Source organism: Lethenteron reissneri, chromosome 19, assembly GCF_015708825.2.
Source record: "Lethenteron reissneri isolate LAM-NWPU_2019-01 chromosome 19, ASM1570882v1, whole genome shotgun sequence".
NCBI classification, from domain to species: Eukaryota; Metazoa; Chordata; class Hyperoartia; order Petromyzontiformes; family Petromyzontidae; genus Lethenteron; species Lethenteron reissneri.
The window spans coordinates 13,717-25,926 of NC_083797.1; the positions used below are offsets into that span (position 1 = coordinate 13,717).

The following is a 12,210-nucleotide window of genomic DNA, read 5'->3' on the forward strand; positions in this document are numbered from 1 at the left end:
GTGGTGGTGGAGAGGTGGTGTGTGTTGGTGGTGTAGAGGTGGTGGTGGTGTAGAGGTGGTGTGTGTTGGTGGTGTAGAGGTGGTGTGTGTTGTGCACGCTGTGTCAAGGTGTTGAGTTGGTGTCGGGGTGTGTGTGTGAGTCTTGTGAGTGGCTATTGCAAATGTGAAAAGCTTTCAAAACAAATCATATCACCTGTACGGGCGACCTGTAGAGAATAATAAATTACATCACTGTGTGTGTGATGCTGTACACGGAGTCATAACGCACGCTTGTCACACACCCCGAACGCAACACTCCGCTCGCCGCTGATGTGATGCGCTAACCGCTGTCCCACCGTTCCCTCCGACGTCAGTCTCACTCGGTCTGGCAACACAAGCTCGCATTGTGACAAGCATGTCACAGGATAAAGACAAAGATCCCCATATAGTCTACACAGGCTGTTGGGTCAAGTGCTATTCCGCGAGCACCTATAAAGGCCAGCACGGCACACGAGGGTTTGGGTAGCCAACACCATGCCTGGCCGTCTTTGTATCTCCACTGCTGATGTTTACACACCGCACCAAGTAGGAATTTAAGGCTGGGTCAAACCTTGGGGAGGCCCAGGAACGTTTCAGATAATCGTCACTGGTGTTGGCCGGGTTGGTAGCTCAGTGCATGAACCACTGCGCCACCACTCCCCACTTTGTCACGGGAACCAGGAGCACATACAAACAGTTTAATGAGTTGAATGTCCATGATAATGGAGGTGATGGAGCCGCTAGTGCTGGAGATGGAAACCTGTGATGATTGATGATGCGAGTATGAGCGATACAGATATGGATGATGGTGTTGGCGATGAGCGATAGAGCTGAGGATAGTAATGATGATGATGGTGGTGATGGCGATGATAGCATTGGGATTAATAGGATGACTGATTATGTTATTATGAGACTGACGGTGGGGTTATCATAGGGATATAGGTGATGATGGTCCTTGACGTAGTGTGATGATGGTTCTGGTGAAGACGGTTGCTATGGTGGTGATGGTTGCCACAGTGGTGATGTTTTCCGCGGTAATTCCGGTCGGCATGATGATGATGGTTACCTAGGTGATGATGGTTGCCACGGTGATGATTGCCGTGGTGATGGTGGTTGCCCCAGCAACGGCGGTTGGCATGGTGACGACGATGGTCGCCATAGTAATAATGGTCGCCGCTTCTGCGCGGCCACGTGATGCGGCGGGGCTGAGTCACGTGACACGAATGCCGACATGGCGGAGGTCCGTGACGGCCTCATCTCCGAGTACCTGGACGCGCCGCTGCTGCGGGAGCGAGGGGACCGCCTCCTCTTCGACCACCTCTACCGCCTCGCCGTCGCCTACTTCGAGCTCGGAGACTACGAGCGCCTCTCCGGTGTCTACCGCGCGGCCAGCGGTCAGTGGCAGTTGTAGGCCTCGGCGAGCCCTCCCCCGTTGCCTGACTCGCCTGCCGCTCCCGAGGTGCACGGTTCCCGCGGAGTGATGCGTCTATGCGCCCCCTCCTCGGGGCTCTCTCTCGTTCGTATCTCACGTCTGTCTGGTCGCTCTCAGCTCTCTCGCATCTGGCCTCTACCCATCGCTTCCCACCCGCCTGCTCCGTCTCATCTCTCCTTTCATTTCCTGCGCCCACTCTCCCGGCTCCCCACCCCCCATCTTCACCTCCATTACCTCTCTGTTCCCGCGCCTCTTCTCGTGTTGCAGAACGGCGCGAGGGAGCCGATACCCACGCACACACACACGGAGCTACCTCCGAGATCTCTTCAAGTGTCCCGGTGCAGAAAGTATGAGGCAGCACTTTGCAACCTGCCCTGCCACAGACGAACTAAAGTTCGAACTTTAGTTCGTCTGTGGCAGGGCAGGTTGACGACGGTCAACTCGATATTTGAATTCTGAAAAGCAGAAATTCATTCCAAATTATGAGCACGGTGCAATCATTTGTGACCAGGCTGTGACCATCAACTCGCTGTGCGAGTCGTTTGACCTCACATTCATGGGCACCTCTCCGTGTAGGCCTCTGGTTCTTTTGTACGTCTGTGGGGCCTCTCTGTAAGTCCCTGGCACCCTGCCTGAGGCCGTCCAGTGGTTCTCAAGCGGGGGTATGTGGACCACTGGGGGGTACGTGAGGCGATTTGTATGTGTGTGGAATTATATCATGCACGAGAGTTATTTGTGAATAGTTTAATCACGTATGAATCTGCAAATATAAAATAACTACGATGTAAATGCAGTGTTTAAACTAGAACGATATAAAATACATTTCTAAACTCACGGATCGTAAACAATGTGGTTTTCAGGAGTAACCAGTGAGCATGCAGAGCGGCCATTGAATAGTGTTATCCCTTTGCAGTTATCTCGTTACCTCACAACATGGATAATTGGTGAAAATATTGATGTGAATTATTTATACGTTTATTTATCAGAACCATGTTGGGCCAGGCAAAAGGGCCTACTCCGTTAAAACAGATTTCAACAAGGCGGGGCGGGGGGGGGTAACAGTCGTATCCAAAAAAGGTTGAGAGCCACTGCTCTAAGCCAAGCGGGCATCTTGTCGTCGTCGTCTTTGCGGAGTCCTCCTGCTGCTTCAGCTCCACCACGTGTGCGCGTACCGTGCTGGGTGACGCAGGCGCCCTGCAGTTCCTGCGGGAGGAGCAGCTAAGGCAGGTGCAGTGGAAGTTGATCCAGCTCATGGAGATGGTGATGCGCGGACAATTCTTTGGTGAGACGCGCGAGCACTGGAGGTGGTGTTGGTTGCTGTGATTATGGTGGCGGAGTGATGGTGCCGGTGGTGGTGATGGATGGTAATCGTATTGATGGATGTTGGTGATGGCTGGTATTGGATGGTGGTATTAATACCCTCTACGGGGAGGAATTCCACCTATCTGTTAGAGTTTTTAACAGACAACGAGACAAGAAGTCACAGCTTCTCGAGACGCTGGCCTTCCTCAAGAGATGCCTCACTTGATACAGTAAATTTTAGCTGTGACGGTCCCACCTGATGACGGAGACTTTTGTTGCCTCCGAAACGTCGTGATTTATTATTTTATTTCTATAAATTTTATTATTTATTATTATTTATTTTTACCTACGTGACTTTACCGAAAAAACCTAAGAGTATTGGGGCAGTTGTTGATCGTGATGGGCACTGATGTTAGTGGTGGTAGTGCAAGAATACCTGCGCCTGCTTGAAAACAATCAGGCTGGCCTGCCTTTGATTCTGCCTGGGTTTATTCACATGAGATTGTGTGAGGTGATCACAAAGCATTGAAAGATATGGACTTTTTTTACAGAAGTGAGATCCTCCGGCAAGTGATGTTGCATTTGCTGTGTCATGTAGTCCACATGGTAAAGCACTCTAGTCGACTTTATGATAAAAAAACAGGTAATGGTGCAGTGCTGAAATGTCTTGCTCATGCCACTGCTGGCAGAAGGGCCTCCACTGACGGGGGCTCTACAGAGCCCACCCCCTAAAGAGTATTTTGGCTTACGGTTTCACATTCGTCAGCCGCCACGGAACAGGTGGAATCACCTAACCTACTAACTGCTTTGTGCCAATTTATACTTGTGGGTGGACAGAGGCGTTTGAGAAATTTGTCCATTTGAACTGAAGCGTGATCAAATTGGACTGATGACGTCTGTATTGCAAGTCCAGCGTGTTAACCACTACACCATGGACCTTATGTCATACGGTAGGGTATATCCTAGCATTGCCATATTGTGGCAACCATTGTATGGAGGGTGGGGGACGGTCGGCTGAGCGGACGCTTGCTATGTTTTCCGTCGTCAGACCCCGTTCGCGAAGGCAACCAGATGCTGCTGGAAGGGGCCGTGGAGATGGTGGACATGCTGGGCAGGGAGTGTCAGTTGGAGCCCGAGGTCACGCAGGAGGTCACGAGAATACTCAGGCTTAAGGTGCGACCTCCCCCCCCCCCCCCCCACTGACGGTGGGAGCCTCTAGACATGACCGCAGATGTTGAGTTCTGGGATGATGTCATCCTCTGCGGCCGTTGTCCCACAAGGTGGTTCGCTGCTCACTGTGAGAATTTCGGACGGAGATTTGTTTGTGGCACTGGTAGTGAGTGAAATTTAATTCGATGGTGGAACAAAAATAAAAGTTTAACTTTTGCAAATAAAATTTGGATGGGAGATCGGAGAGTGGTTTCCTGAGGCCATGTATCCTCATTGCTCGTGGAGCATGGGAACAGGAACCTGGGTCCTGGGCCCGTGCCGGTTCACATGGATGCTCATTGGATGCACAGCTTTGTTACCAGGTCTCTGTAGAATCTTTGGGTGCCTTATCGGATGACTTTGTGTCTTAACGATAGGCCTCCGCAGGGCGTTAAGATGAGGCTTAGCTACCTGCATGATGAGAATACCAGCTATGGCACTTTGGGCACTCAGCTCCTCGCCCCTCCCTTGGTTCGCTGAACTAGAGAACCTCGTGGGTGGAGGAGGAAAGGGTGATGGTTTCGCCACAGGCGCATGGGTGCATCAGAGCGCCTGCGATTGTCGACACTCAGGAATTAGAAGGGGGCTCACTTGGGCCTTTGCCAGGAGGGACCCTAGGAAGGGGGCTCGTTTGGGGGGCTTGGGGCAAGAGGGACCCTCGGGGGTTGGTGCTGGATAGTGGATGCTGCTTCGTGGTATCTTGGAGTTTGCTTGACTTGAGCGCGCGTGTGTGCTGTGCTTGTGTGCGTGTGGTGACTTGGTCTTCTTTCTTGCTCAGCTCCTGACGGAGGCGCGCGTGCAGGTGCAGCGAAACAAACGGCTCCAGACCGACCTCGTGGACCCTTGGTACTCGCTCGACTTGAAGCCGCATATCTTACGAATCATCGACTCCGTCCCCCAGAGCAGTCAGGCGTCCTCCTATGTTCAGGTGCCAGCCCCCGAGCTCTCCGCCAGCTCAGCTTGGTTAACAAAGCGATGTTTCCATCAGGCCCGGCTAAGCTCCTCTTGGGTTGTGCGGCCAGCCAGTATACCGCGAAGGAGAGTGTATATATGTATGTTGAATTTCTTTCGTTCTGTACGTAGCCAACTGTGTTAATCGGATGTGCAGGGAAATTTGAGGTTGGTCAGTTCATTGTAAAACCGCCCTTGTCGACTTCCCCAAAGTGGTACTGATTTTATCGACCCTGGAGGGAGAGATGATTGGCTGGGTAAACCCCAGACCAGGATTTGAACTCGCAACCTTCTGTTTGTGAGCCGTTCGCTCTTCCGCCGAGGCATCTTTGAGACCAAACACCTCGCACTGCTGTTGGTGAGCGGTGTGGTCAGGAGGAGGAATGTAACACGACTGATGCTGTTGATTGTGTGTTTGAAAACAGCTCCTGAAAGAAAGCCTGGCTCAAGAGACACCTCCAGCTGACAAAACAAATGGGTAGGTGGTGTCCGTGTGTTTGTGACGGGAGTCCTTGGTGTGGCTGTCGAAAGGAGAAGGTGGAGTTGCGAGTGACGCCTAAGAACCTTGATCTGGTTAGAGAAATGGAGGCGTTCGAGGAGAGATCGCGAGGCCCAGAGTCACAGCTGCGAGGCGGCAGTGTACTCCGAGAGCCTCTCGGATGTAAAGGCGCGTTGGTGGGGTCGACAGAGGTGAAGAGGAGGGGCTGTCATCTGTGTAGGAATGGTAATTGACTCCTAAGCCGTCGACGTGACGACCAGTAGGAGACGTGCAGGCATCAAACAACAGGGAGCCGAGGACAGCATCCTGAGAGGACTCCCGTGTTAGAACGTTGATGCTTGCCCATCCAAACACCATCGAGACTCGACGTCAGCATATAATCCGCATATAATTTGTTTAAACGAATAGCGATTCAATGCTTGAATTGTGAGCATCAGAATCGAGGTTTTAGTGGACGCGTCGATTGAGTGGCCGCCGGCTCGTCGTCCGGCACCGGCTGTGGTGGCGTCGGCTGGCGTTCCTCCTCCGGTCCGAATGACACCGACCTCTACCCGTGTCCTCGTCCCCACAGCGGTGAATTCCTACACAGGGGCCACATCAAGGAGGCCTTCCTCTCCATCTCCGACTGCCGAGAGGCCGCGCTCAATACCTTCGAGGTCCTGCTGCTCACCGACGTTCCGCCTCTGGGCCTCAAACTCGCCCAGCCGGCCATGGGCGCTGCCAAAAGCTCGCCAGGGCCCAAGCGCCGGGAGGACTCCTCCGAGCCCGACGGCGCCACGGCCAATAATTCGGTGGCGTCGGCACGGGTCATCTCTGTGCTGCCGAAACAGTCGTCCCCGGCTAAGGGACTCGCGGGGCCGGAGACTCCTCGACGCGTTCCTAAGGGCAGCCGGGAGGAGAAGGAGAAGGTGGTGGCAGCACGGCCGGCGACACCACCATCGCCACCACCGCTATCCCCTCTCCTTTTGAGCGACTCGGAGGAGCTGCTGCCGATGCGGATGATCGTCCAGAGCAAGCGGAGCGACCCGAGCACAGCTGAGGCGGCGTGCGACGATGCCCACCAGGTCAGAGCCACCACGTGCGAGCGTGGGGAGCGGCGGTGCAGTGGTTAGCGCACTGCGCGAGGAACTCGACGACCCGAATTCGATTCCCGTGACGATTATTTGAACCGGAACCGGTCTTGGGCCACCCTTAGGTGGCTTCAGCCTTGACCGAGTACCTGGTGTGACGTGTTAACATCAGCACTGTCGGCAGGGCGTGGTGCTGGTCACCCAACCGCTTTCCTGTTCCGTGCCGGCCTTAATAGGTGTTCACTAACACCTCCTACCGCAACAGTCTGTTACAGGCGATATCGGTGGGGGTGTTTGTTTTTCATTGTGCACGCGTGAAGATGAGCACCACCGACTTCATCCCCTCCACTTACGAGGAGACACCGCCCACCGCCCCCGCCAGGGATGTCGCGCATCCCGGCTCGACTCCACCGATTTTGGCGATCATCGGAAGGAAGAGGAGGAGCGACAGCCCCAGGAGGCGGGTGGAGGAGGCGGCCGCCACCCCGCGGCTCGTGGAGGACGGCGAAGTCGCGGGGCCCAGCAAACCCAGGGCAGCCACGATCTCGCCAGCGAAGGCGACTTGCGACAAATGGGACAAAGGTCACGGGCACGCGGCGCGCAACCACGTTGAGCGGACCGGCAGGTTTCCCGGCGACGGCTTCAGCTCCGCGGAGATACGGGGGTGAGTGGGGCGCGCCTGGCTCGGTTTAGACCTGAGCTGTAGGACAGGGAGGGGGGTGGGGCTATGTGGAAGGGGGGTGGAGCTAACATGACAGGGGGTGGGACTATAGGGATTTCTTGCAAACTGCTTTTTGTGTTTAGTTTTTGTTGTCCTTCCCCCGCACTTCCGATAATCACGGTTGGCTACATACGGTGCGAAGAAGTTTCTTTCACATACGTGCATACATAAGTGGTAAGGGGGTCACTGTAGGGGTGGAGGAGTCGACCTGTTTATGACCCCACCGCTAAAGTCGTGTCGATTGTGTTGCCCTCTCTGACCCTTGCCTTCCCCCCCCCCCCCCCGCAGGCTGCCCCCCTTGATGATAAAGGACGAGTGGTCGGATGAGGAGGACTTGTTTGGGCCGAGCAAGGGTGAGTGTCGTGCGTGCGACATCGCCACAACCGGTGGGGCAGGGAGTTGGTGCGTGACGTGATGAGTGCCAGCAACACGCGTGCATGTGCACACACGTACACACGTACACACAAACCTGTTTGCGTGTGTACGTGTGTATGCGTGTACGCGCGCCTCAAGACTTTTCAAGAGGGTGCGGCCAAGTCTTCGCAGTAGCAGGGGCGATGTTGCTGCTGCTGTGTGTAAAACAAATTGAGAAATGTGCAGGTCAATACCAGTTACATTATTTGCGTGTGGGAGGAAAACAGGAGGCAAACGTACATACTCCAAGCAGCAAGGCACCCGAGTCGGGAGTCGAACCCAGACCTCTCTTGCTGTGAGACACGAACGTTACCGCTGCCGCCCGAAACCAACGTCTCCCATGTGCGCGTGTGCAGTGGCAGGAAGACAATCCAAATTCGGCTCGTCGGCAAAGAAGAAGGTGAGGGAGGCTCGGGCCCCGAGTGAAGGTTGTTTATCCATCGTCACCACCACCACCGTCACCACCACCGCCGTCACCACCACCGTCATCACCACCGTCACCACCGCCGTCATCACCACCGTCATCACCACCGTCACCACCACCACCGTCACCACCACCGTCACCACCACCACCGCCGTCACCACCGCCACCGCGTGGGTTGAGAACGAATTCCCATTGGCCGCTGTGGCGGTCGCTTGTAGAGACTTGGCCCCACAGCAGCGACGTGGCCCGGCTCGCCCTTGGCCGCACACACGCGCAGTCTCCACCCTTTGTCGCACCGCGCGCCTCCCACTCCCGTTCAGCGTCGACGAGCTGTGGTCTCGGGGTCACTCCGAAGGGCGGCGGAGTCAGGGACGTGTGACAGCGGCGGTGGTTGGAGGGGGGGGGGGGTCACGATCGCGGAGAGTGCGGTTTCACTGCCGCGTTCACCGAGCCGTCCTCGCGGTTAATCCGTGTTGGTGTCACCACCACCCTGATAATGTCTGTCGTAGTGATCATCTTAAGTCATTGTCATCATCATTGTTGGACATGGACTATCCACCCCCCCCCCCAATCCAAGCGATTGTGTTGGGGGCTTCATTGTAGCAGTTCACGTTTAATTTTTTTCCCTTTCATTTATTTCTCCACGTTTACCCAGTAGCAGAGGAAGATGATGAGGTGCATGCTGGGCAATGCAGTTGAGAGATATAAAGAGGAACACGGAGCGTGGAAAACAAACAGAGGTTGTAGGCATCATAATTCACAGCCCTTTGTAATATTTCACTGCTGGATAAATACTTCCCCAGGCCGTGTCGGGTCGTGGGGGGTGTTTGACCCTACTTCACCATGCTGGTGAGTGCAGCTCCGTCAAGCGGGAGGATGGGGTGGGATAGTGTTGGGGGAAACGGTTCAATTATCACCACTGATGTTAGCCGTCGGTCCCTGTGTGCTTGTCTCCTCCCGGTGTCCTCTTGTCCCCAGTGTCTACATCTCACTCATGTCCCCATCTCTCCTCCTTGTCCCCATGTTCCTATCTCGCCCCGTCCCTGCCTCCCCGCGTGTGTCTCCGCATCTCTGCGTCTCGGGTAGAAGATGTGGACAGAGACGGAGACACAGTGTCTGAAAGAGGGCGTCGCAAAGTTCGGCGTGGGAAACTGGAGCAAGATCAAGCGGCACTACTCCCTGAGCCGCACCACCGTGCAGCTCAAGGACCGCTGGAGAAACATCTCCAAGTAGGGGGGCAGCACAAGGTTCCTACAAACTTAGGTTGGAGGGCAGTACGGCTTAAAAACTAAACTATAGAACTGTTTTTGATTTGACCAGGTAAGGGGTGTACTGAGCTATTTAGCTCTTTTTCAAAAGCGTCCTGGCTATCACAAATGGTAGCTCATCGAAGTGGTTTATATGGGGAAATTTAGAGCACCCAAATACTCTAAGCGCGTGATGTTGATTCTAAATGTGGAGGGGAAAACCGGAGGACCCGGAGAAGAATCCACGCGGCCATTGGTTGAGAGACACGCAAACTCCAAATAATCAGGCGTCATGGTGGGGATCGGACCCACGGCCTCCTGCATACCAGGCGAGGTAGTTAACATCTCGCTACTGTGGCTTAGGCGGGGAGGGGGAGCGACGTGGGCCACGGCGTCTGGGCTGGGAAGAACACGCCGGGCATTGTCGGGCGACGTAGCGTCTCCGGGCGAGAGCGTGCGCCGTCGCGAGGGGTGGCCGTGAGAGAACTCGCAGAGGGCCCGACGGTTTGCAGCGCGGCCCCCGCGGCTTGTCGGTGCAGGAAAACCCCTCGACGCAATGCGACAGGTCAACCAACAAAGTCTCCTATGGCTGCCGTGGACAGGGGGACAGTCCGAGAGACGATCGTCGTCACTGCTGAAAGGTGTTTTTTATATGGGAACGGCTGGCACCCAAGTGTCCATTGGCGTGCATTCCTCTCGCTGGCACTTCCTGCCACAATGCAGCACTCTGCTGGGAGCAGTGAGGGGGCGGGGGGGGTCTCAGGACAGCTACCTGCGCTGTTGTGCGCAGGACACCGCCTCCCCCCTCCCTCCACATTGGCGGGGAGAGGGAGGGCGCCCACGTGTCTTCTCTGTGCCCAGCCGCGGGCATGGAATTCACAGCGTCACCTTCCGACCCTCAGGAGTTTGTTTTTTGACGGTCAGGAATGGATGCCGTGGGTCCCTGGCGCATCACGTGGGAGAGAATGAGCGTGCGAGACGATGGCATTCAACATTGGTTGGTAAATTAAGTTGTCAAGTTTGTGTCGTGACGCCGCTGCTGCGAGGCAGTCCGTGTTGCATTGCAGTGGCGTGTAGTGTGTGTGGTGTGTGTGGTGTGTGGTCAGGTAAACACGCACGGGGTGACGTGAAGACGCCGCCACGAAAGACACTCGCACAATTCCATTACAATGGGTTTTGTCAAAAGATACACTGTCGATCCTTGGGGTTGGGAGTCATAAACCCCCTTAAACCCCTTACCCCCCCTGACCCCCCTTACCCCCCCTGACCCCCCTTACCCCCCCTGACCCCCCTTACCCCCCCTGACCCCCCTTACCCCCCCCCGGACCCTCCCCTCCTTCCCTGGATGTTGTGGTTTTACATTCAAGATCTTGGTTTCCTTAGGCCCTAATTTTTAAATGTTTGTCTTTTTCTGCAAATAAATCTTGGCTGTTCTGCCAGTTTGTTCTGCTGGCGTCACGTGCTAAGATGAAGGATCCACTCGGATCTCTCCGCAGAGCAGTGCTAAGAGACTGTAACCTGCGGAAGTGGATATCAACGAGCTACAGCTGAGATCCATTCAAGTGACCTGGTCTGAATTAGTCCAGGCCTGAAGAGTCCTCTTCCGTTCTGAGGGTCCGATTCGGACTCTCAAATGGCGGACAAAGTCAGAGTGATCTCCTGCTGCTCAAATGAACATGCAGGCATTAGTGCTCATCTTCTGTTCATACCACTGAGCTTGTGGAAATTCCACGTTCATATGGCGGGGCGAGTATATCCAGAGGATAACCACTGTTGACTTCCCAAAATATTGGAACTTATTTTATCTGACTCACCCCCCACCATCCAGGATTTGAACTCGCAACCTTCGGATTGCGAGGTGCTCGCTCTGCTGATGAGTCACCTGATGGGCTAAGACAGAGATCCCCCGTGTAGCCTTAACAGACTTGGTGCTGTTAGCGCGTCACACCTATGAAAATCGGCACGGCGCACGAGGGGTTGGGTGGCCAGCACCTCGACCTGCCGCCTTTGTCTCCCCAGTGGCGATGTTTTCTGCACACTGCTCACATTGCCGCACGCGTCGGGCACAGGAGGAACGTCGTACGTGCTGAGTCGTGATGTCATGTTCCACGATACGTTATTAAACGTGACGATACGACTTCTGATATCCGTTTCCCATAACTGTCTCCTTGCATTTCAGGATTTGTTTTTGTGCGTTTATGCAATTCTTGTGCGGCAGGGCGGTGGTGGCGACAGAGTGGTAGTTCTCATGCCTCACAGCAAGCAGGGCCTGGGTTAAATTCCTGACTCGGGCACCTTTCTGCGTGGAGTTTGTACATTTTCCCCCTGTTCTGCAGTGTGAGTGTGTGGAGTCTGTAGGTCTCTCCCTGGTCTGCAGTATGAGTCTGTGGAGTCTGTTCTCTTCCTGGTCTGTAGTATGAGTGTGGAGTCTATGCTCTCTCCCTTGGTCTGCAATATGAGTGTGGAGTCTGTATCTTCTCTCCCCTGGTCTGCGTGTTATCTCCGGGTCTCCCCGTAGTTTTCCATAGCTAAAACAACAACCTACGTACAATGTAGCCGTGGTATTGGTCTACCAAAACATTCCAACGCTGAAAAATTACACCTGATAATCACTCAGCTGGCAGTACACGCACCAGTGGCATCGTCCCGTTCTCCCATCGAAACTTCCCATGATTCCTCCACGCGTAATCATTGCAACTTTACAATCTATAACGTCTTTACGCAAAATGTAATGAGTTAATTACGGATATGACCATAGTGCTGTCAATTTGCAAGACATTTTAAATAGTACATATTTTGCAAAGCCCGACAGTTAATGGTTAAAATTGCTATATTTTTAAGCGCGGATTTTGCGTGTAAAAGTTAATAATTATCGACATTTCATACGTTTTATTTCAGAATGTTAAATCTTTGTCGAAAAATG

At 54.3% G+C, this 12,210-nt stretch overlaps 1 protein-coding gene across 3 annotated transcripts; it reads left to right on the forward strand.

Annotated features, from left to right (window-relative positions):
- LOC133344071 (uncharacterized) lies at positions 1-11,573 on the forward strand. Of its 3 annotated transcripts, none has more exons than XM_061554014.1 (10): positions 1-1,412; positions 2,640-2,732; positions 3,801-3,925; positions 4,740-4,889; positions 5,338-5,390; positions 5,983-6,475; positions 6,802-7,145; positions 7,491-7,555; positions 7,973-8,016; positions 9,127-11,573. In XM_061554014.1, the coding sequence occupies exons 1-10, from the start codon at positions 1,250-1,252 to the stop codon at positions 9,271-9,273; spliced, it is 1,677 nt and encodes a 558-aa protein (XP_061409998.1). In that variant the 5' UTR covers positions 1-1,249; the 3' UTR covers positions 9,274-11,573. The 3 variants fall into 3 exon arrangements, with proteins under 3 accessions (XP_061409998.1, XP_061410000.1, XP_061409999.1); XM_061554015.1 differs by having other exon boundaries at positions 2-1,412; positions 9,130-11,571; XM_061554016.1 differs by lacking the exon at positions 2,640-2,732.
- Positions 11,574-12,210: the final 637 nt, after the last annotated feature.

What these genes read in the sequence shown, in the direction of transcription:
- LOC133344071 (XM_061554014.1), top strand. Translation starts at nt 1,250, where the DNA reads ATGGCGGAGGTCCGTGACGGCCTCATCTCCGAGTACCTGGACGCGCCG. An exon ending in TGTCTACCGCGCGGCCAGCG is followed by an intron (nt 1,413 to 2,639) that starts GTCAGTGGCAGT and finishes TGGGTGACGCAG; the next exon opens with GCGCCCTGCAGTTCCTGCGG. An exon ending in AGCTCCGCGGAGATACGGGG is followed by an intron (nt 7,146 to 7,490) that starts GTGAGTGGGGCG and finishes CCCCCCCCGCAG; the next exon opens with GCTGCCCCCCTTGATGATAA.